This window comes from Eretmochelys imbricata, chromosome 7, assembly GCF_965152235.1.
Source record: "Eretmochelys imbricata isolate rEreImb1 chromosome 7, rEreImb1.hap1, whole genome shotgun sequence".
In the NCBI taxonomy this organism is placed as follows: Eukaryota; Metazoa; Chordata; order Testudines; family Cheloniidae; genus Eretmochelys; species Eretmochelys imbricata.
The window spans coordinates 51,528,910-51,553,600 of record NC_135578.1 but is presented as its reverse complement, the minus strand read 5'-3'; the positions used below and the strand labels follow the sequence as shown (position 1 = coordinate 51,553,600).

At 54.6% G+C, this 24,691-nt stretch overlaps 1 protein-coding gene across 7 annotated transcripts in view; it reads left to right on the top strand.

Annotated features, from left to right (window-relative positions):
• RNF123 (ring finger protein 123) overlaps positions 1-24,691 on the top strand; it is a 152,163-nt gene that overhangs the window by 119,074 nt on the left and 8,398 nt on the right. For 6 of the 7 annotated variants that reach the window (XM_077821983.1, XM_077821985.1, XM_077821982.1 and 3 more), the window contains one exon: positions 21,302-21,444. In XM_077821983.1, coding sequence (XP_077678109.1) covers positions 21,302-21,444 — 143 coding nt within the window. Of the gene's footprint in view, positions 1-21,301; positions 21,445-24,691 lie in introns of those variants that run through there. The other variant, XM_077821988.1, reaches the window with a different exon arrangement.

The window sequence follows — 24,691 nt, the reverse complement described above, 5'->3', positions numbered from 1 at the left end:
TTCGCCCCTTACCCCCTATATGCTTCTGCCTCAGGGACTCTCCCAGCTCTGCAGAGAGTGGCTGACTCCACTCACTGCGAATCCAGGCCCTCGCAGAGCTGGATTGAGATCCCGGAGCCACTGAGCCCCAGCCCAACCGCTGTGTGGCTGCCCAGCACCTGCTGGCAAGGGTGGGGTGTGAGTGGTGCAGAGCTGCCTGAGTTCTGGGTGCTTGTGTTCAATGGGGGGGGCTATTAGAAACTGCCAGCCTGGGGGCTGTTTGTGAGGGATCCCTCTCCCCCATCATGCACCTGACCCAGAGCTCTCCCCCACCCCATCCCACCCCATCCCACCCCACCCCACCCCCAGTGGCTGTGCTGCTCCTGCCTGCCTGCAGAGTTCAGAGCCAGATCCCATGGCTAGCGAGGGAGCAGAGTTGTGAGCCAGCACTGTGTGTGGGGCTTTCTGGGACAGTGGGAGCTCCCAGCCACAGCTCCATTAGCTTCTCCCCAGGGCCAGGCTGGTCCTCACTGGGTTACTCTGCCAGATGTGCTGCTGCTTCTCTCAGCTGGGTGGCTGGGCATATGCTGGGCAGGCCAGCACTGGCTCCTGCGCCTGCAGCCCCACGCTGCCTGCCTCTAGCCCAGGCTTGGTTCATGTCCTGTTAGCTGTGTAAGCCTGTGGCACCTCTGCATGGGCATTCAATGCAGCTCACTGCATGCCTGGGTGTGCCATCAAAGTCCATGGAGAGAGAGGCTGCTGGAGCCTGCTGTGGAGAAGGCTGTTCCTGCTCTGCATAACTCTCCATGCAACCTCCTAGGACTGGCCAGTGCAGCAGTGTTCCCATTCACCTGGTGCCCCTGCTCCTGCTTGCTCTGCAGAGCCATGCTCTGTTAACCTGGCTGGCACCTGTCTGTGTGCTGCTTGTGCAGCAGGCTCCCTTTGAACAGCTCTGGCATTGCCCACTGACACCCCTGCCGCTTGGAGGCAAACCTAAATCTCGTCTGATGGCAGCACCTAGCCAGATGTTGAGGCTGCTGTCAGGGAGCGATGTCGTGGCCCCCTGTGCAGGGGCAGAAGGAATGCCAGTCCCCTCTGTTAGGACAGGACTTGGGCAGTGGTCCTGGGTGGAGAGGTCTGTCCTGCTGACAGATACCAGGGGTGTTGGGGACAGGCTGAGGTGGACTCCATTCCAGGCCCCACACAAGGGCAAAGAGACTCTTGGACCGAGTTGAGTTAAAAAAAATAGGCATTTTTTATTCCAGTGTAACTAGAGAATTTATGGTGCAAGAAAGTGAGAGATGGTTTTAGTCCCAATCCTGGATACACTGTTGGGTTGTTACCTAAACAGCCTAGCAGCAGGTCTGTCCTGCTCAAGGAGAGAGCACCCAGGGAGGAGATGGTGTGTGTAGGAACTGCTCCTTCTCTGTTACAGAGAGAGCACGGAGCAGTGCAGGGTTGGGTCATTAGTATCACACTATGCACAATCATCATCTATTACATTCCTGAACTCAACTACTTACAGCTGCTTGTGTGTAGCAGAGGAGGGGAGTAATTGCATTGTTTACTTTGCTGAATGGCTTTGTCTAGTGAAGATCGGAGTGAAATTCCCATCCTCATTAGGACCACACACAAACTAGGCAGCACTTACCTAAATCTAGGGCCAGCTGGTTGAAGGAGCTGGCAGTGGGTTAGTTGTACGTAGTAGGCAGCATCAGCCTGTGCCAGGAGAATGTCCTCCTTACCCCTGTGCTCTGGGGGATGGAGCATGCTACTCTCCTTCTTTAAGCCTATAGGGCATATAGCCCGTACTGGCTTGTTTGCTGCTGCTACTGTCCTGAGCTAGCAGAATTCTAGTGTAGTAATGCAGGTGCCCCAGTGCTATTGGAGACTACACTCTGGAGGGGAGCTCTCACAAGAAAGAAGCTCAGTACAAGGGGCTGGCCATGTGGCTTTGTAATTAAAGCAAACAACTCTCTAAGCTAGGTCAAGCAAAAGTCTAGCTGACAGTCTCCAGCACTTACGGTGCTCTCCGCACATGCCCAGAGGGCAAGTGGTCAAGTCAGGCTCAGCCTTGCCCAGGATAGTGCTGAACCCTGCAGTGCACTATTCAAGGAAGTCCAGGGCTGGCTGGAAGTGGAGGGCTCAGCCATGCATGTTTCCCTGTGCCCAGTGTTGGACACATGAATGGGGGGGAGTGGGAGAGGGAGGAGGCAGAAGGATCGCCCAGTCTTGTGCCATTGCTAGAATGTTCTAGAAAGACAGATCTGTAAGGATGTTAATTAGCCAATGTGCATCATCCTGAAGGTCAAAGCTGCAGTCCTAACCAGACTGGCTGCTCAGGAGAGCTAGGAGCTACCCAGTGGGCTTCTCTTGAATCAGCCACTGGACAGCACTTGGAGGAAATTGTCCCTGTTCCATTGCCAATAATCTAAAGTGAGGAGAACCCTCTGCTATACCATATTGTCTGGGTGGTGCAGAACAGGATGCAGTCACTTGTGATCCTTCAAAGAGCATTTGATCTCATAAAAGCTAGCTTTGTTTTTGGGTGACCTGCCTGCCTTTAACCACAATGAAGAGGAGAGGCCGATGCCATCAGACTGCAGTCTTGGGAGATATTCTGATCTTCTCTCCCTCCTGGATTGTTTTACAATGTGACAGTGGAGCCTGGAAGTAGCTGGAGCCTGATAAGGATGCATCATAATCCTCCCTCTGGGAGTAACAAATATAAGAAAATGCAGCTCTTCTGCACGGCAGATTGCATCTCCGCATGGTGCCCCTTTCTCCCTCCCCAGCAGTGACTGCTAGCAACCCCACACACACCAATTTTGTCTCCTGGGAGACTGCCCCCCATTTCTGATCCCCAGCCCGCCTACTTCCTAGGACATGATGGGAGTATCTGAGAAGATGGAACTAATAGATTCTGAGTCTGACTTGAGCTGCAGGAGCTTAGGATTCTTGGTGTCTTCCTCGCTGGCAGCCAGCCTGATCTTACCATTGTGCGCTTCCTTAATGGACTAAAGGAACACCACGTGCTTGCTGGTGCTGATCTTCCGGCTGGGCCCAGCTAGGGCTGGGGGGGTGGTGCTCAGGATGGAGGATTGAGCGCTGCATTCCTGGGGAGGGCTAGGAGCAATGGCTTTCTTGCAGCACTGGAAGCAGTAGCACTGAGTGAGGTACAGGTACATGAGGACTAGCACGAGGCTCACTATATATAAGTAGGGGCATAGCAAGCCGATCGAGGGACGTGATCGTCCCCCTCTATTCGACATTGGTGAGGCCTCATCTGGAGTACTGTGTCCAGTTTTGGGCCCCACACTACAAGAAGGATGTGGATAAATTGAAAAGAGTCCAGCGAAGGGCAACAAAAATGATTAGGGGTCTGGAACACATGACTTATGAGGAGAGGCTGAGGGAACTGGGATTGTTTAGTCTGCAGAAGAGAAGAATGAGGGGGGATTTGATAGCTGCTTTCAACTACCTGAGAGGTGGTTCCAGAGAGGATGGTTCTAGACTATTCTCAGTGGTAGAAGAGGACAGGACAAGGAGTAATGGTCTCAAGTTGCAGTGGGGGAGGTTTAGGTTGGATATTAGGAAAAACTTTTTCACTAGGAGGGTGGTGAAACACTGGAATACGTTGCCTAGGGAGGTGGTGGAATCTCCTTCCTTAGAAGTTTTTAAGGTCAGGCTTGACAAAGCCCTGGCTGGAATGATTTAATTGGGGATAGGTCCTGCTTTTGCGCAGGGGGTTGGACTAGATGACCTCCTGAGGTCCCTTCCAACCCTGATATTCTATGATTCTATGCACCCAAGGAGGGTTGTGAGGCTGGTACTGAAGGACTCCCCATCCAGCATGGGGTAATGGATGGTCACGTTGATCTCGTGTGTCTTGTTGAGCTGGTGGTGCTTGCTGATAGCCATGCACACATACACCCCAGAGTGCCATGGCTTGGCTGCGATGATCTTCAGGCTCCCGTTGTGGTAAACTTCAAGTGTGCGATTACCGTTGCCAGGGTGCATGATGGGCTCGTGTCGGGGTGAGATCCACATGCAGGTGACAGATGTGTCAGGCATGCTCGTGTTGCAGTTGATCAGCAGAGTCTCTCCTACGAGCACTGTGGCATGCATGTCTGAGGCGCCAGGGGAGCCCTGGCTCAGGGAGCAGTTCTCAAGATCTTGTTGTACTTGAGGAACCTGACTAAGGATCGTGTCATGTTGTCGAACGCCATACACGTGTGTTCCTCTAGGAAATCCTGCACCGAGCTGAGGTGCCGCTGCTGCCACTGCTTGAACATCTGGTAGAGTGAGCAGTCACACCGCACTGGATTGTTGTGGAGATACAAGCCATTTCTGATGTACACAGGCAAGGCTGTGACCTCCTCAATGGGGATTCTGCTCAGGTTATTGGTGGAGAGGTCCAGGGTCATCAGGTTAGGGTGGCTAAGCCCCTGCGTGGAGCTGAAGGGGAATTGGGTTATGTTATTCCAACTTAGGTAGACCTTCTGCAAGCTGCTTAGCCTGAGGAAGGCTTGTTCATCTACCTGTACAATCCAGTTGTTGTAGAGCAGGAGCTCCTCTTTAAAGTGCTTCGAAGTAGTGCTTCTCAACGGCATGCAGGTAATTGGAGGACATGTCCAGGTGTCTCAGGTCTGTGGCATTGTGGAACGCCTGTGGCAAGAGGTCTGTGATGCGATTGTGATTGATGCGGAGGGCCTGGAGGCGTGTTAGGGCTGCCAGCCAATGGTTATGAAGCTGGAAGAGGGCATTGTGGCTGAGATCCAAGGTGGTAGCTGTGGGAGGCAGTGCAACTGGCACCTGCTGGAGACCTTGCTTGGCACAGCTCAGAAGGTCCAAGGTGCATATGCAAACATGGGGGCATCTGTGGGGGATGGCTGACGTGTTTAAGAAGTTGCCTTGAACACACAGCTCTAGGATAGCTAGCAGCTTTCCCAGGCATTTCCAGAGAGTGTGGGCCAATGCCTGTGTGTTCGTCATGTGGCCGTAGGGTCCTGCTGAGCACCCAGCAGCATGGAGAGGTGCTATGCCAGGTTAAGTCTGGCCTGAGCAAAGGCTTGCCAGGCAGCGTTAGAGTGAGCACGCTGCAGCATCAGCTCACCAGGGAGTACTGCTCAGCAAGGAGAGCTATTGATGGGGTGTTCTTGATCGCCAGGCAATTCTTTGATTCAGGACACACAGGCAGGAGATGAGTCCCAAGGAAGGGTCCAAGGTTTAAAAAGAATTAAAGAAAAACAGCCTAGCCCCGTCCTGCTTCACTGGGGCTTAGGGCAACCTCCCATGGGTCCTGGCAGAGGGGCAGATGCAAGCTGGGGACTAGCTTCAGAGCTGCTTGCACCTCCTGAGAACATCAGAGTCCCTGTCTCTGAGCCTGGGTCCCTGGAGCCCAAAGTTTCCATGAGTCAGTGCTCGCCTCCTGGCTGAGCCCTGTGGCACGCCCCAGCCAGGAGCCCAGTTGCGGAGCAACCGAGCAGTGAGCGGGAGCTGGGTTGTGGCCTGGCAGAGCCCTTCCCAGAGTCCTGGCGGAGTCACGCCCGCCCACTGCTGGGGCCGCTATTTACCAGCAGCCGGCAAGCACGGGGGCGGAGCCTGGCTGGCAGGGGCAAGCCGATTGGTCCGCGTAGCAGGGGGTGGGGGTGGAGGAAGGAGGAAATTTCTGAATGGCATGTTGTTCCCCCATCATACCACTAGTGGGCAGCACAGCCCTGCGAAGGCCGTTGCGAGCTGGCTCCGAAGCACTGGGCGATTGCAGCAGCTGCAGCGGGAGATTTTATTTCCAAAGGGAAGGGGCAGGGAGCAGAGCGGTGAGCTGCCTGGGGGAGTCTCCGCTGCTGGTCCTAGGGCCCAGGCAATGCTTGGTGCTCGCTAATTCCCAGGGGCCACTGCTCCTTGCTGTGGGGTGCCCAGTGTGATTGACACTCCAAGAGGAAGGGACTTGCCCAAGGTCACAGCAGGTCAGTGGCAGAGTGAGGGACAGAATGGCACTGCCAGTCCAGTGCTCTGCTGTCACCCTGGGAGAGGATTCAGTGTCCCCACCAGTTCACTTATGGGGAAACTGAGGCACAGGGGTGAGGCATGACTTGCCCAAGATCTCTGTCTGCGGTGGGCTCGGGACTAGACCCCAGCACTGTGCCTAGTCGTCTAGCACCAGGTGTCTGTCGTGTGTGAAGCCCACATGCCAGACAAAGCTGGTGGGGAGGTTTCCAGTATGGTGCATGCAATCTAGCTCCGTGCGCCTTTGATGTGGTGAGTGAGGTCTCTGGTGCTGCTTTGAAACAGTCCCCACTCTGCTGCCAGCAGCAGGGACTGCTGTCCTCTGGCAGACACAGCTCCTGAGTGCAGGCCACTCTCTGTCGCATGCTGGGCTCAAGGGAGCAACCAGGATATCCTCCGTGCTGCACCCTCCCCAGGGACAGCGGAACAGAGCGGGGGCTTGGCAGCTGTTTTCCCTCATTAGCATAGCTGTGTGCTGCTTGTCTGAGTGTGCCTCAGGCAGAGCTTGGGCTGGATGCAGACCCTGCAGAGGCGTCTGGCAATTCCCAGCAGCTCCTGGGAGCCCTGGCCTTTGAATCACCTTGTTGGTGACTGCTCCACAGACCAGCCTCCTGCATTGTGTGTTCTTCCCCCCTGTTCCAACAGCCCTGCACTGGTCTGTGCTCTGGCCTTCAGAACAGCCGTCTCTCTGCTGCTTAGGGCCCACAAATAGTGAGCCCCTTGTTCCCTCCTGAGATGCCACTTCTCGTTCTCCTCATGGTGTGTGGAAGGCGGTTTGCTGCTGTAGGGCTGGGCCCGGGCTGTGGCATTCGCCTTGTGCCTGGAGAGAGAATTGAAGTATGTTGGCGTATCTGAGGTGGGGAAGGGCAGGGTCCTGTTTTGGAGGGCAGAGGGGGGAGAGAGAGAAATAGACCTGAATTTGCCGATGATAGAGTTCAGATTTTGATGAGACCAGCATGGCTCATGGCCTTTTAAATCATCCACCCCCTGCTCTCTTTAGTCAGTCATGGGTCTCGCTTCCCTCGCTCGTTCCTAGGTTAGGTGGTGGGAGAAGAACCTGTCCTTTCATGCTGCCCAGCCTGGCACCCCCCGTTGCCTGTCAGCTCTCTGTGCCCTGGAGGTGCCGTTGCAGTCAGTGCTGTGACTGTGTTGCTGGGTCTAGGAGCAGTCCCTGGTCTGGGGGCAATGGGACAGAATAGGGCAGGTGGGCTGGGAGTGCATGTGATGGGGCTACCTCTCTCCTGCATCTGGGGGGGGGGCCAGGAGGGTGCTGTGTGTGAGTACCCCTGCCCCTTTGCAGTGATGGGCACTAGCTGTGAGCAGAGGCCGGCTGGGGCAGGTGAAAGCAGTGCAATGCATCAGGTGCAGGAGTGTAATGCTGACAAACTGGGCAATTTTACTGGAGACGTGAAACTCAAGGCTGGGTGACCGGTTTCCATTAGGGCAGCAAATGGCTAATTTTGCTGCTGCAGCTGCCAGGTGAGAGGGTTGCTAGCTCGCAGCAAGGGGCAGCCTCCCACTGGGGTGTCAGCAGGGCAGGGAGCTCTGTGCACGTGTGCCCGCCTGAGGTGCCCTAAGGATACAGTGCAGGCGCCTGTCCCCAGGGCCCATAGGCTTGGGCACCCTGATGTCTGTTTTGCTGCCACACAAGGGCTAGCAGCAAGTTCTACTGCGTTTCGTTATGTGGGTGCCGTCAGACCAGGGCTCTGTCCATGCAGCACCTAAGATAAGCCTGGGACTTTGTCCCCTCTTCTGCCAGCTGAGGGAGGGTGATGGCATGTCTTAGAGCTTGCTCATACTAGGGCCTGAGGGGAGAGGGACAAGGGCTGATGAGCTAGGCCTTTGCCTAGAGCTTCCAGGACGGGGGCTGAAGGGACTTGGCTACGTGGCACTAGGACAGAGGACTCCAAGGCCAATGGGCAGGTTGGGTGGAGGCTCTGGGCCCTGCACAGGCAGAGTGCTCCCAGGGCCAGGCAGGATGCTGAATGGATTGGGTCCCTCAATGGGCACCTGTCCTCCCAGGGGTCCGTGCAGAATGATCCCTGCAATGGCTGCCTTGGCAGGAGCCATGTTGGGCTATTCCCTCCTCTCCACCTTCTCCACCCTCTGGGAGCGGATCCACAAAGAGCAAGAGTTTGCCACGTTGCACAGTCCTGTTGTGCTAGCCCTGACATTCTCATGTGCAGCGTGGTATGGGAACATGCTAGGAGCCAGCCACAGAGCCAGGGCAGAGGGCGCGGGGCTGCCTGTGAACTGAGCACATGTGCTCTGGGGTCACCTGGACCCGTGAGCCAAGATCAGCTCCATAGTGACACGGAAGGTAAGGGTGCCTTATCCTTTTCACTGCCCTAGCTCTGAAGAGCTGGAGTCGGTCTGGGGCTGCCTGCCCTGGGTGAATGGGCAGGATTAGCGCTCGGTGCCACAGCAGGGCATTGCTGCGGCTGTGCTTGCAGGCTGCCAGTGTTCACCCAGTGGAGGCCACACCCACAGGCAGGGTGGTTGGTTACTTGCCCCCTTTTCGTTATCTTCTGGTTCCATGGGCCGGGCGGCTGCAGTAACCTGCAGGTGCTGTGGCCATAGTGGAGCCCCCTGCAGGGCTGTGCTGGGGATCACACAAACAGCGTGACCCAGTGCTCAGGCTCAGATCAGGTGGCCAATGGGAGAAGGCTGGGCAGGAACGGCCCCTCCTGCAGTCACTCCTGCGAAGGACTCCATGCCAGGATGCCAGGCCAGGAGGAGGTATCTGTGTCTCCTGAATGTGACCTTGAGCTGCCTGCAGAGCCACTGTGCTGATGCTGTGCTCTGGCAAAGAGCATAGTCTTTCAGCACTCATGAGGAGGCTGCTGCAGTTGTCCTGCCCAGCCCTCTCCTTTATCCCTGTCCCATTGGGAGCCCTGGGGAAGAGACGGAAAGCGTTTCCTTTGGTGGGCTGCCTCCAGCACACCCAGCCTCCCAGGCTGGGGAGCAGGAACTGTCCCCCTTGCATACACCCAGGAATCAAGGAGCACATATAACCCTGCACATGGGAACCAGCCCCAGCACTAGCTTCGCTGCCACACCCATGGCAGCATCCCATCCCCCAGGTGGCCCTGCTGGAGACCAGAGGCAGCTACTCAGGGATCAGGGCACCTGTTCTGGGTGCATTTGCCAAAGAGCACTGGGCAGCTGGAGCTGCTAAGGTGGGGCCTGGGGGTCATGGGCAGTGGGGGCATTAATGCCATTCTGGTTCAGAGGGGTTTAAAAGGTTCCCCTTAAAACTACCTCAGCGCTTACCCACCCATCAGGTCAGTGTGCTGCTCACCTGGCCTTGGAGAGCTGCCATGGTGGCAGCGTGGCATGTTCCTGTGCTGGCTGAGCAGGCCATGTTGCTTGGGGGAGCAGGCTCTGTGCAATCCACCCCATGAAAACGAGTTGGGACCTGTCTGGCACTCCCTGGCATGCTGCCAAGCGGTGTTTTGGCTTTATTACTTCTGGGGAGGGGAATTGTACTAGGGACATTAACTGCTATCTGCTGCCGAGCCTTTCTGCAAATCCTTCCTGGAGACCCAGCCTGAGGCTGCCAAGGTTTGGAACTTGACGTCACCTGCCTCTCCTGTTGCCGTATTGATTCAGGCGGCTGAAAGATACAGGACCAAGGGGCTGCGGTGAACGCTTTCAGGAATGATTGATCCCTGCTGGGAAGGGCAGCATTTTTGGACAGGGAGCAGGTTAAGCCCTGAGCTGGTGGTGGAGAGCAGCACCTGCAGGGGGGTTGCAAGGAATGGGACAAGCTTGGAACCACTTACTTCTGAAAGCTAGCTTTTCTGCCCCTGTCCCAGGACAGCTCTCTCCTGCAGGGCAGCTCTGAGACTCCCTGGCTGCAGCATGGATACTTGGTGTGGGCCTGGTGGCTGCAGTGGGGTGATAGTTCTGTGATTGCTTGGAAAATGTGACTCTTGAGTTTGACTGCGTTTTTGCAAGGATGAGGTGCAGCCTAATGCAAAAGCCGGACCTGTTGTATTAATTTACATGGGCTGAAGGTGTTAATGTGACCCAGTCCCACTCCAACATTAAACTATGTTAAACAAGATCTGTGGTTTGTGATCCAGAGACCTCAGCCTGCAAAGCCCCAGGGCAAACACCCTGGCAAACATCCCTGTAATCTTGTATTAACAATACAGAAAAGATGGAAAACTAGCTGATGCAAGTGAAATGGAAAGTCATTGTAACAACGTCCCGTGTTCCCTTTCCCTTTTAGAGGGGAAACCCCCTTGTCTGAAGTCTCTTTGGTGATATTAAAGATAGTACCAACAGGCCTTTTGGGAACAATGAGACGTGAGTTGAGCTGGACTGATTTCTGGTTCCACACCTCTGTTCACCAGGCATGAGTTTACCACCGTCCTTCAGTTGTTATATCTGTAGGATTAACTCAGTCTGTCTCCCCTTTGGGCCTTTCCCCATCAGTGTTTGTTGTGACAGGTGGTATGAAGCTTGAGAGACTTTCATTCACTTGTCACAGTTGAGATCACAATTAGGGAAGATGTGTACTTATCCCCATGGACCCTTTGTTGTCTAGGAGCTTTCCTCTAAATCATCCCAGCACTAGGCTGGGGCCAGGGCAGTTCCTAGCTCTTTGGAAGCTGATGCAGTAAATCAGCACCAGATCCATGGACAGTTCCCTGTGTCCAGTTTGCTGGCAGTGTCTTGGGAGCTACCAGAAGGCGCTCTGTCCCTCTGGGCATTGACTGGGGCACTTCCTCCAGCAGAAGACCCGTGGGATTGTAATTATTTGGCTTCTGGCCCCAGGCTCATTCCCTAGACTGAGCAGGCACTGGAGGCCAAGGGAGCAGTGTGTAATAATGCTAGACCCCCCTGCTGCTGGCACCACGCCACAACACACGCTGCACCAGCCTTTGCGGGAGGCACTGAGGTCAGGTTCCATAATCAGGTGCACCCTTTGAGCCAGGGAGTCTGCACCCTGGAGCAAAGATGGGAAGATGGCAGCTTTGTATATGTTTGCGGCCATGCTTTGGGACCTGGCAGCAGTTGTGTTGCTGCAGCACTCAGCTCAGTTCCCCTGTTGTAAGCTCCATTTCAGGCTGCTGGGAAGGTAGCAAGGTGGCAGCCCTACATGCTGACTGTCCCACTGCTGCCCACCAGCTCAGTGTCAGCACTTTCCCCTTAACGACAAGCTGCTAGGAGTAGCTGGCCTGCACTAAGCATGATGGCTCCGGGCGCCAGATAATAAGGTGTTATACCAATAAAATAAAAACCAGCAGGATCTTATTAAAGGGAAAAAGGCAAAATACCACATTTATTGTGAATACAGAAAGAATCATAGTAAGCAGTTAGTTATAGCTATAACATTCCATTCAATCTCATATTTATTCACACATTCATTCATACAAACACACACACTGGTTCTGAATAGTTACCAGCCTTAGAGTTGCTCATGCCAAGCCACTGGCCAGGTGGTCTGGACATGAGGAAGGAGCAAGGCCTTGTCAGATGCTCATCTGATGCTCCTGGAAGTTGGTTTGCAGAATCAGACCCCAAAGTTCTCACTTTTTAGAGTCTATTTTTATTGGAATTTCTTCCTATGCCAGTCTATGGGAATTGCTTCATCATTCTGTTGCTGAACCAATCAGCAGATAGCACATTCCTGACGGCTCCGTGCTGCTAGATGTTATCTTGTTCTTTGGTTCTCCCATTCTTGAGGCTGTTGGGTGGATTCCAGTCTGCCCTCTGGGGGTCCTCTGGTTATTTCCACTTGACGCCTTCTTCAGCCGATGGACACTGGATTCTTAGGCTGGCACCTCCCTGATCATTCAGTTATTATCCACACCAAGCATCCATCCACATACATCCTCTATCTATATTTTAATCACAATTGTTAATACAACAAAAGGGCGGGGAGTCTCTGGGTGCTGTTTCTGTTGTTAGAGTATTGCTTTGGGTCTCTCCCTAGTACCAAAAACCAAGAGACCTCTTAATTAGTAATACCCTGGAATTTAAACTATGGGGAATCAAACTCATTTGTGATTTTAATACAGAACTTCTTTAATATGATCCAACAAAGGCTCTGACCTCGCTTTCATCGGTGACGGCCAGCTGTGATGCCACACATCTTGTCTAGGCTGCGAATGCCATTGCAGTCTCAGCTCTTTCCAAAGCTGGAGGAGGCAGCAGGAGGCAGTAGAATTGTCTGCAGGGCCCATCCATTAGGTTAGTGAGCTAGTGGAAGAGGGGCCCTGTGCAGACAGAAGCATTGGAGGTGCTGCGTCTGTGCTTCTGGCTCCTTGCTACAGGGCATGAGGCCAGGGTCTCAATGTCTGTAAGTGGAGCGCAGCAGTCAGTGTCCCTGTCTCCTCGTTAGTCACCACACTGGGCTCATCATCTTTGAGTGATGGTCCCTGTTGTTTTCCACTGAGGGTAATGCACATGCGCCGTGTACCTGGAGCTTTTCAAGGTAGCGGTGTCCATCAGTCCATATATACACCCTTACATTGCCTCATGGTTTTGCCTGAGGCAATAAAGGGCGGGGTGGACCGACTGCATCTCCAGTTGCTTCTTACCGCCCCATGATCTGAGTCGGAGCTTCTGCTGTCTTCTCCTCCTTGGTGATGCATTTTCCAAACTTTTCAGAAAAACTATTTTTATTCTTGTTCATAGTTAGAATTTTCTTTTTTGCAGTAATTTTCTAGTTCCTAGAAGCTTGGTAAAATTAAGGACTTGGGTTGGGTGACCGTATTTCCCTATGCTGAATATGGGACAACTGGTAAAATTACTCGTATTCAAGCAAGTTCAACGGCAATCAAACGGAACTATGCAGTACAAAGTTCAAATTAACATCAAGTTGACTGAGCCCCTATTAAAAAATACTGTGTAGTTGGATTATTTTTATTTACTTATCTTTAAGGCTTTAGGGTTCACTCAGGGAGGGTCTCTCTCTCTCTCTCTCTCTCTCTCTCGTTTACCCCTCTCTCACATGGGTAGGGGGGTAACCAACCGACCTAGCAATACCTGCCTGGCATACTCTGCCCTCCATGCCTGGATGGGCCCCCAGGATGGACCCGCCTCTCCTGGTACCTGGCATTGCATCTTCCAAGGCAACACATCGGAGGCACGCAGAGTCACATTCCCCCCCCGAATAGGGCCAGTAACAGCCTTTCGGCACTGTGTGGGAGAGAAGGAACGGGAGCTGCTTCCAGACGTGGAATGGGGGTGGGGAGTAGGATGACCTGCCCCATGTCTTTGCAGAGCTTATCTCTTTCCTCCGCCTTAACCCCCCCCCCGCCCCATGTCGCTGTAATCAGCTTGTCCCTTCCTGCCCAGACAGTATCGAAAGGCAGCTAACATCTCCAGGCTGCTGATGTAACCCAGCTGCTTCTGGCTACAGCGTGGGCAGGAAGGGGTTAAGCCTTAAGGATGTGTTGTGCACCAGGGCCCAGGGAACCTGACTGCAGGGGCTTCAGTGAACCTGGCCAGAGAGGGGGCTCAGCAGGGGAGGGTGCCTAGGGGATGGAGCAGCCCTGTGTTCCCTGGGGGCAGGACCCAGGATGAGGGGTGTGGGTGAAGAGTGTGCTAAGCCTCTGCCCCGGGAGTTGCTATGGAGCCTGCAGGGTTGGGGTGTGAACAGGCTGGAAATCGCTTCCCCTGCCTGCTACTCCAGAGCTTGGCTGAGGGATGGAGAGGTTTCCCCGTGCCAGCTCTGTGCGAGGCTTTGGTACATGCAGGGCTTGGCGGCTCCTGCCCAGCACCCCTGGGCTTTCTCAGGGTGCTGGCCCAGCCAGAGGCAGTGGGGGAAGAAAAGAGCCTGCTGGCCAGGTTGTCAATGAGCTGAGCACTCCGACAAGGGGCTGGCTCCGTGTACAGTGCTGAGAGTGGGATGCGCCCTGCCGGGGGGATATGACAAAGCAGCAGGGCTTGGGAGGTGAAAAGCAGGGAGAGGACAGTGAGAGGGGGAGCATGTAAAGGGCTGATGGGTGGGCAGCAGAGGTGACACGTAACCAACTGCTGCCTGGTGCCTGCCCGCATTCACCAGCCGCTGCAGCAAGCAGCCAGTGCCGACTGGAAATGGGGCGAGGGGCGGGGCCCTGCTTGCTGAGAGCTGGCATGCAGTGGGGGGCTGCGCTGACTGACCAGCAGGGGGAGTGGCTGGCCCTGTGTGCTGCATCTTTTCCCCCACTACCAGCTTCGCACACCCACCCCCATCGTTGGCACTGGATCCCCACACTCACTGCCGGTGGGTGGGTGATGGTAAGCAGGGATCCAGCCAGTAGCAGGACTTGCTGATACCGATTTTTTTTGGGGGGGGGGGGGGGGGGGGACAGAAAATACGGGACAATTTGCTTGTTTTTAAGAAAAAGTCAGGACACCTGCAGGAGGACTTAAATATGGGACTGTCCCTTTAAAAACAGGGCATCTTGTCATCCTAGACTTGATACATGGCTTTGGCGGTTTCCTGCCAAACAATCTGCCCCCCCTTCCCCGCCCCCAACACCCAGGTCTGAAAACTGGATTATGCCAAAGATGCTGGGATTCAGTCTGTGGTCCTTGCCTTGCTCATTTTCCATCAGCAATGAGTACTGCTTGGGGAAGCCCAACCCACATCCAGGAGCAGTATCTGCCTCTCTTTCCCTGCCCTTCTGTGGGAAAGCTGAGCCCTCTGCCTTCAGGTCTCCGGGGGGCCACAATCAGATTCTGGCTGGGGAACTCCCCTGTACATCAGCCTGAACAATCTGAGTGCTCCCCGCTACTGTGGAGCCTCTGTCCGGCTCCACTGGTACCAGTGCTAGAGACCCCATGCCGGGACCTAGCCATGAGCCTCGGAAGTATGTGCATAAGCATGGCAGTAAGTCTTCCTCTGAATCAAAGAAAGACTCCGCACTGTCCACGAATTCCGGCTATGGAGAAGTGACATGTTCCAAGGCTCACAAGACTGACAAGAGGCTGCACCATTTCCCAGATCTGTACCATCTGCTGGACCCATGTGCCCCTCCTGCTTCAGCTCCACCAGTGCCCCATGAATCATCGGTTCTGAGACAAACCCCTTTACCAGTCCCAGTTCCATCCATAGACCAGGTACCATTAACTCCGGGGAGACTTGAAAGTGCTCCTGGGCCTCATGATCTGTTCACCCTGGAAAGAGTGAGGTCTCCGAGTGTTCTGGTGCACTCACCTGTTCAGAGAGCCCCATCTCCTGCATTAGATCTACCACCTGCTGGCCTTATCCTGTCAGCACCACCGTTTGTACAAGACTCCAGTTCCTCCAAGTCTGAGGATTCGGATGTTCAGCATGGTCCCCCACTTCCATTCCAGAGACATGACTATTGGAGGGTGCTGGTGGCACCATGGTAGTTCCCTCCTTTCATAGCTCAGGAGCCACTGGTACCCGGCTCACTGGGCACCAACACAATAGCAGCAGGATCAACCAGGTTGGCTATATTGGAGCTCATGGCATCAATATTCACCTTTGGAACCATCCAGTTCAGCATGGGAGGATGCTCCTATTTCACCTCCCCACCCTTTGAGTAGGCATTCGGAACCTGGGTTAGACGATGCACTGATGAGTCCGGTACTGATTGACTCCGGAGAGATTCCCTTCGCCATCCCCGGATGCCAGATGCCTATCATCCATTTCAAGAGCTACTACAGAGGATAGCTAGTGCTCTTGAGATCACACTAGAAGAGGTGCAGGACAGTCAGTAAGAGTTATGAGACATTCTGCACGCATCGGTACCGGGAAGGGTGGCCTTCCAGATCAATTATACCATTATTTAACTGGCATGCACGGTGTGGCATATCCTGGCCACATGCACCCCCACTCCAAAGGAGGCTGAGAAAAGATACTATTTCCCCCCCCAAGGGATCTGAGTTTTTGTTTTCACACTCTCCACCTAACTCCTTGGTGATCCAGGCCACGTCGGAGCGGGACAAGCAGCAACACTCATGCTCTACCCCGGCAGACAGGAGGACAAGAGACTGGCCCTTATGGGTCGAAAGGTCGTCTCAGCAGGACTACAGTTCTGGATTTCTGACTGCTTGGCACTGATGGCCAAATATGACTTCATGAACTATGGACGGAGGGCGGAGTTTGCAGATAAGTTACCTCAGTAGGATCGTTCCCGATTCCAAGCAGTGTTACAGGAAGGCAAGTTGGTCACCAGATCCATACTTCAGGCTGCAACTGATTCAGCGGACACGTCCTCATGAGTACTGGCGACTGGAATTGTCATGAGGAGGGAATCCTGGTTACATTCCTCCGGTTTCCCTAGAGAGGTACAGAATACAACTGAGGACCTCCCCTTTGACAAATCACACCTCTTCAACCAGAAGATGGATGATTCCTTACACTCACTGAAAGACACTGGTGCCACCGTACAGTCCTTAAGCATACATACACTGGCACCAAAGAAAAAGTTATTGCTTGCCACCTACACAGCACTACAGAACCCCCCCACTTCTCCCACCAACGAACCTACGAACCTCATGAGAAATGTCCTAAGGCCCGCAGAACCTGTCTGCCTGTTCTGACAACGCAGACCTCTGCACAACACACTCGGTCATCGCGAAAGAGATATTTCTGAGTGCAGCTAGAGAGCCATCAACAACTCTGTACACCAATGCTCTTGCCAACCACCCTTTTTGGGGGTCATCTCCAATTCCGCCTGCAAGTAGAGCGATAACAATGGACCAAGGATTCCTGGATGTCATTTGACGTGGCTATACCATCAAGTTCATGATGATGCCTCCTCCACATCCCCCGCCTCAGTCCCTTCTCAGGAATCACTCTCATGATAGCATTCTTACCCTAGAGATGGACTCCCTCCTGTGGAGAGGAGCAGTGGAGCCAGTCCCTATACTCCTCCATGGCACAGGGTTCTGCTCCCAACTATTTCCTGGTACCCAGAAAGAACAGGGGATGGAGACCAATCTTGGATCTCCAACACCTCAACCGTTCCATTCACAAGCCAAAATTCCACATGGTCACACTTGCAGCCATCGGTCCCCTAGTAGAAAAAGGCTTTTGATAAGCAGGATGGCTACTTCCATATCGACATATATGCGACTCACAGACAGTTCCTGAGGTTCAAGGTGGGGCCTCGACACTTCCAATACAGGGTACTCCTTGTGACATAGTGAGGATTTTCCCTTGCTATGTTGTATGTGAGCCTATGTGAGTCTTACTGTTTTGTATGAATGCTGTGTGTGCCTCAGTTTCCTTGTGTATTGCACCAATGTCTAGGTGGTGGGAATAAGGGTGTGTGACTTTTTGCGGGGGCTGCTCCAGCTGCCTGCATGGATGCCATGGCTGCCTCTTTGTAATCAGAGACCCAGGAGAGGGATGGGACCAAGTAACTTTTGGCCCAGGAAGCAACCTAAGGCCAGAGGAGGAGCAACAGGCAGGGCATGGGCCAGGCAGCTGGAAGTGAGTCAGTCTCGACTGGCTTGGGGCACAGGGGGAGGGCCAGAGCCCTGAGTCTGGGCTCCCCTCCCCCAAGATGGACTTGGCTGAAAGTCACTGATTTCTGTGCTAACAAGTTCTGTCATACACTATGTTCCTGTTGACTAATAAACCTTTTGTTTTTCCGGCTGTCTGAGAGTCACATCTGACTGCGGAGTTGGCTTGCAGGGCCCTCTGGCTTCCCAGGGAGCCCCGCCTAGGCAGACTCGCTGCGGGAAGCGCACGGTGTGGAAAGGGATGCTGAATGCTCCAAGGTCAGACCCAGGAAGGTGGAAGCTTTGTAAGCTTCTTGCACTGGAGACAGTATGCTCAGGGAGAGGAGGCATGCTCCCCCAGAGTCCTGACTGGCTTCATATGGAGTAGTTCCAGAGCATCTCCCCGGTGACTCCGTGACACTCCTGTTTGGACTTACTGCTGCCCCACAAGTCTTCACAAAGATTTTCTCTGTGGTAGCAGCTTATCTACCTCATCAAGACTGACATCAAGGAGTTCTTGTCGTCGCCTACCTGGTCGACTGACTGCTGGCAGTGCAGTCCAAAGAGGAAGCTCGAAAATTGATGTCCCAGCTTCTTCTACTCCTCTCCTCTCTAGGAGTGAGTGTCAATGTTGAAAAAGCAACTTTGCAGTCTACATGGTCCCTGGAATTCATAGGAGCATGCATGAATGTGGCCTCCATGTGCTTATCTGCTAAGGGACAGGTTCCAGAGCCTACTGGACCAGATTTCCCTAGTGACTAACAACCTTCAGTCTCAGCCAGGACCTGCCTTTCCCACCTAGGGCACATTGCAGTATGCACATACATCATGCCCTTTGCTCGTCTGTGCCTTCGCTGTCTACAAGTATGGCTGCAGAGTGTACTCCCCTATGCACCAAATCGTGGACATCATACTCAGCTTTCCACTGGAGGTCACCTTTTCACTTCGATGGTGGACAGACCCACTACAAGTCTGCCCTAGGATGCCCTTCCTTCCATCCTCACAAACTGGGGTGCTCAGATGGGAGATCACATGACACAAGACACTTGGACCATGCGGGAGACCAGGATGCACGTAAACATACTGGAACTTTGGGTGGTGTGCGAAGTATGCCATGTGTTCTCAACAGCTAACTGTTGTCCAACATGACGAGGACATGATGATAACACCACCACAGTATACTACATAAACAAGGGGGCACGAGATCCCCAATGCTGTGTACATAAATGGTACACCTATGGAAATGGTGTATTGCACACCATATCCTTTTTTCGGCAGCCTACCTGCCTGGCACCCAGAATGTGACTGCTGATGTTCTCAGCAGAAACTTTTGCAACCAGCCATGAATGGGAGTTGCACGACATGGTAATTGCAGACATCTTTGGGGGACGCCAATCAGGGACCTCTTTGCATCCCACACCAACAGCAAGTGAACCCAATATTCCTCAAGAAGGCGACTTGGTGTCTACTCACTGGGCGACACTCCAGTCGTTGATTGGTCAGACCAGCTGAACTATGCCATTTCCCCCTTCCCACTCTTACTTTGTATCCTCCACAAACTCCAGCAGGAGAGCATGACGTGTCATTCTGATTGCTCCGTTCTGGCCCTGTCAATTTTGGTTTCCCCTTCTCCGCATGTCGAAACGTCCTCCACTCCTGGTCCAGGCGTTTATGGAACTGCTAACACAATACAATGGCAGACTCAGGCACGCCAATCCGCGGACTTCCACCTGACAGCTTGGTTTTTGGATGGACACCTCCGTTAATATGAGAATGCTCGTTGCCAGTATAAAACTTCCTTCCCAGAAGCCAGAAGGACTCTATGAGTTACTGCTATCAGGCTAAACGGGCACATTTCACTTCCAGGGTACAAGAACAAGGCCTTGCCCCCGAAGCTGTGGGCATCCCGATGCTCGTAGACTATTTCCTCTATTTAAAGACATTGGGGCTTGCTCTCAATTCCAGCAGGGTGCGTGCAGCAGCCATTAGCGCCTAGTTATTAGCGCCTAGTGCCATTAATTAGCCATTAGTGGAGGGGCATTTGAAATTTACCTATCCCTTGACTGCCCCATCTGGAAGGGCCTTTTATGTAAATACCTGCCCAGTCAGCCTATTGCTCCCTAGTGGGACCTCAACCTGTTAATGAACACTCCTTTCAAACCTCTGGCCTCCTGCTTTCTGTCTCACCTCTCCATGAAGGTCGCTTTCCTTGTCTCCATTGCTTAGCAAGGAGGGTGGTGACCTGAGGGCTATGGTGGCCACATTCCATAAGGACAAGGTCTCCCTGCGCTTGCATCTGAAGTTCCTACCAAAAGTGGTTTCCCGTTTCCACCTAAACCAACCCATACACCTGCCCGTTTTCTTCCCCAAACTGCATGCCTCCAGTGTAGAACGACGACTCCATTCTCTTGATGTTCGTAGGGCCCTGGCCATTTACCTGCAAAGGACAAAGCCATTCCAGAAGTCTCTTAGACTATTTGTTGCCATAGCATAGAGAATTAAAGAGCAGGCTGTCTCCCCCCCAGAGACTCTTGAAGTGGTGCATTACGCTCTATCAATTTTCGGGACGGTCCACAGCGGGTGGGATAGGGGCCCATTCCACGAGAGCTGCTGCCACACTCCATGACATTCCCCTCACAGATACATGTAAGGCAGCCACATGAAGTTCAGTTCCCACGTTTTCTTCTCACTATGATCTAGTGCATGATTCTGTGACGGACGCCTTGTTCAGCATGGCGGCCCTCCGTTCCACAGTTTCGTCTTCTACCTCACACCCTCCTCCTACCTACGTACTGCTTGTTAGTCCCTCTCCGTGGAATACAATAGGGACCAACGCCTGAAGAAGGGGAGGTTACTTACCTGTAACTGAAGGTTCTTCAAGATGTGTGGTCCCTACTTGTACTCCAGACCCACCCTCCTTCCCCTCTGCTGTGGATCTGTGGATCTGCAGTGGAGAAGGAACTGGAGATGTGGTCCGTTTGCCCCACCCTTCAGGCAAACCCACGGGACAACGCAAGGGGTATGTGCAGTCCGACGGATGCTATTACTTTGGAAAGCTCCGGCTACGGGTGCCCAGCGCATGCACGTTGCCCTCAGTGGAATACAGACAGGAACCACCCATCTTGAAGAACCTCCAGTTATAGGTAAGTAACTGCCCCTTCTAGCTGCTGAACACCTGCTGCTCCCCAGGCTGTTCACTGGGCCCTGGTAGTTTAGCACCTTGCACTGCCCTGGCCTCTGCTAAAGTCAGTGTGCAGCAGGGTCTAGAGCCAGCAACAGACCTGGGGCTCTGCCACCTGTGCACAGGGGCAGGGCTGCCCCCAGTGGGTACCAAGGGATCTGATTCCTTGTCTGCAGTTACTCTCTTTCCTCCAGCCAGCGCTTAATTGGATCCTTCCAAAGAGCCCACAGCCATTTCTGTCTGAGCAGGGAGTGTTTTTATCTAGTGTGCTGGGGTGATGTGGCCAGTCCTACACAGGCTGCCCCCTCCTGCCTGGCTCCCTGGCCTATGGGTTGCATGAGGAGCTGCCCCAGCTGTTGGCTCCTGGAACTGAGAGCTCCGCTGCTGGCAGCGCCCTGACCAAGGGGGGCAAGCGCCTGGCAGGACAAGCTAGGCTGTCGATTGCTTTGGGGTTTTGGAAGCACTGGCCTCAATGCCAGGGCAAACCTGTGCTGTCACGGAGTCCTCACCCCGCAGAAGTCTGGTCCCAGTGCCCAGTATGGTACTGGTGGGAGGGTCAGCCCTGGCTGATGACCTGCAGTGCAGGACTCCAGGTTATCACAGCTCTTCCCTGGAGTCTAGGAAGCAGCTGGCTGCTGCAATTCAATTCCCAGTGCCCTGCCCTTGCTCTCCATGGGGAATAGAGGCCTGACCTTGTGTGTGTGTTTGCAGGGCCAAGCGGGCGACAGCTGTGCTCCTGGCGGACCCCTGCTTCCAGCTCCGCTCCATCCAGTACCTGCTGGGCCATGCAGAGCCATCAGCTCTGGCAGCCATGCCTCCCTCTGCAGACAAGAGACATTTCTCCCTGCACACCTGTAAGTATCTGCACTGCACCAGGCGAGGGCCATGGGGGTGTCCCCTTGGGGCATCTGGCTGGGCCAGCTTTGGGAACTGGAGCTCTGTCCTCCTCAGAGGCAGGCTGGCCCCTGGGGTCATGCTCTGGGGTGGGGGGGTGGGTCTCCCCTTTCCCCCACCCTGGGGAACAACACGGGGTTGGTTTTTACAGCTTGGTCTTCACCCCATTTGTGTAAGAGACTCAACTTGGCAGGGAGAGATTCCCGCGGCAGCCTGTAGCCAGCAGGGGATGGGCCACGAAGGACACTGCTCCTCCACGGGCTGAGTGACTCACCTTGGGTACTGCAGGGGGCTGGAGCCGGTTGCACCCTGCACACACCTCAGGGCAGGACAGTGAGCCAAGGCAGAGCTCGGTGCCAGGGAGCGATGTGGGTGCACCCAGGCCCTGGCACAGAGCTTCCCCTCAAAGTCTGCTTTTCCCAGGCACCTTCCGGCAAGAGAGGAGAGAGAAAGTCTTTGCCAGCTGCCCTGTCCTACCCCAGGATCCAGGCCCACCCCCCGGCCATGCCCACAGCCCCTCCAGCCTTCTCTCAGTGCCAAGGGAATGAAGCAAAATGAAGGGATGGCAGAGAAGGGGCAGCTCCCAGGGCACTAAAAACACATCTCAACAGCGCCCATGGGTCCCTGGCAGGGTGGAGGTGTCATGCAGTCACAGGGCCTGGTCTGTGCCCCCCAGCTTGTCACCAGTCTCCTGGGAGTGCTCCCTCTGGTGTGCGAGGCCCCGAGGCCCCAAGGCCCCACATAATTCCAGTGGGACAGGCCCATGACCTCCATCCCTGGGCCATCAGCACCAATGATCGCTGGTTCTCTGGGTAGCTCCCTGCAGCGAGTCCAGCCCAACCAGACCCCTGCCGGAGGCTTGTACTGTCCCCTCCAGGGTGCAGTGCTCTAGAGTATCTGCAACGACACCAGGAATCTGTTCCTAGCCAGGGGACCATTTACTAGTCACCTGGCTACAGAATCGGGGAGTCTGAGGGGAGCCCAGGGAACTGATTGGTAATGTCCAGCCCAAGTTCCGTCTGGGTAGCCAGGGCCCACCATGCTGTCGTGAACCCCATGGTTCAGGCTGTGTCTCTGTCCGACTCCTTGATCAGTTCCCATGCAAGACCCTGACTCCTTCCAGCAGCCAGCTCCGATCCCCGCACCTCACGCTTCCCAGCCTTTGTGCTCGGGCTGGGGCCTGAGGGCGGGGAATCCAGCTCCCTCTGGGCTGCTGGTCAATAGGTGTCCATGTCCTGGGGACTGGCTTTGCCGTTTGTCTTCTCATATGTGCCCTTGATACAGGGTCAGCCTTGGGCCAGTTTTTTTCCAAGTGACACATTCCAGCTCAGACAGCTAAGTGCCATTCATACTATTCCTTCAGCCTGCCCCGAGAGCGAACAGTCCCCTCCCCTATCCCACACCCACACTGAGCAGACTTGCAAAATAAGAGGGAAACTGAGGCACACATAGGCTTCATAAAAATATGACAGAAAATCCCCCTTAGTCATAAGAGGCACTGGGCAGTCACAGCGCCCTCTGGCTGGAGTTCCATGTGACCTAGCTGAGGATGGCTCAGAGCCCAGGTGCTGCAGTGCCCATTGGGGAAGGGCAGGGCTGGGCTGCCCCCTTTGCTCCCGGCAGTAAGGCTGTACCACAACACTGTGGTGCAAAGAGGAGAGGCGGGGTGTGCCTTGAAGTGGCTGGAGTCCCCACTCTGCCAGCACAGAGCTGTTCTGAGCACCTGCCCTGCCCGGACTGCTGGTCCCTCTGGGCAGGCACACACCTTGGGAGCGGGCAGTAGGCTGGAGCGTCCCACCTCTGCTGAGACAAGAGACCCTGCCCCAGGAGAAAGGGTCTGGCCCTGCTGCAAGAGCGGAGACCAGCTGGCCGGCCTGGGGTTGGATCTGTTGGTCTTCAGGATGCCGGTGTTGCTGCTGTCTGCCACAGCTGGCTGAGCACTGCTCTCGTTACAGTTGTGAATCCACAGTTGTCTCCTAGTGCCACAGCAGGGTGGGCACTCAGCCAGTCGGTCACTGGCCAGCATGTGGCCTTGGGTAGCCGGCCACTTGCACGTTAGTGCAACTCTGGCATCTAGTAAGGCCCTGTAGGCTGCAGCTGGTGTGTGCCCGCTTAGTGAGGGGGTGTTCTCTGAGCTCTGCCTAGCAGTACCATGTATTGTCTCCTAGTACTGCAAAGGGAAGATGTGCTGGAAATGCAGTGGCCAGGTGGTATGTGCTCATGCATGGCTCTGAGCACCTCTCCTTATGCACAGGTAGGAGCTGCTAATTAGCTTCTCAGAGCATGCTGTGCTTGGCTCAGTCACTCACCACCTGGATCCCAGTACCTGCGGGCATGCCCTGCCCAAGCCCCTCTGTGTAGCTGAACACTGAGTGCTCAGGCTCTGCTCCCCTCCCCGTGGCACTGCAATTCTAGCACAGTGACTGGGGGCTGTGCAGCATTGTTCTGCAGCCCAGCATCTCCCCCAGCTCTGGACATCTCGTCCACTCTCATCTCTCTGCAGCGCACAGCGGTGAATCAGCATTTTGGCGCCACACGCTCTTGTCACCCCCCGCCCCCCCCCCCCCCCCCATGTTCCCACTTGCTGCCGCATTCTCTGCCTTTGTGGCTGTTCCTTTTGCTCCTGCCCTTACTCCTTCTATTTTAACTTTCTGTCTTGTTCTGTGGGCAGTAGGGTTCTCCCTCCTGGGCATTCCTCCTCCTCCTAAGTTTTAACCCTCCCTGAGCCTTGGCTGCAGTGTTTCCCTACTGGCTCCTCTGCCCCTTACACGTGCAGCCAAGAAAGCACTGAGTCAAATCCAAGCAGTGCTCGATTTGTGAGGCAGCCTTCTCAGGCTTGGCAGATGATGAGTTGTGCCTAGCATGCACCTAGACTTCCATCCCTAATTCTGTTAGGTCCTGGGGCTACGAGTCGAGCAGGCAAGTGGGGTCCCTACCTACCAAGGCAGCTGTGAGTCCAACAGGGGAAAATGGACCAGGAACCACAGTGCAGAACAGGGAGAGTCTCCAGAAGAAAGGAGAACCCTGACTGCTTAACTAAGGGGATAAGTCCCAGGGGCCTCTTGCAGAAGAGGGGAGGATTGCAGGGCCACGAGTGTCCTCTGCCTCCTTGCAAGTTGTAAAGTGGGTCCTGAGCACCATGGGAAAAGAAGCAGGGCTTCTAATCAGCTCCCTCCCTCCCGAGCTGTCCAGGTGGGCCCTGACTAG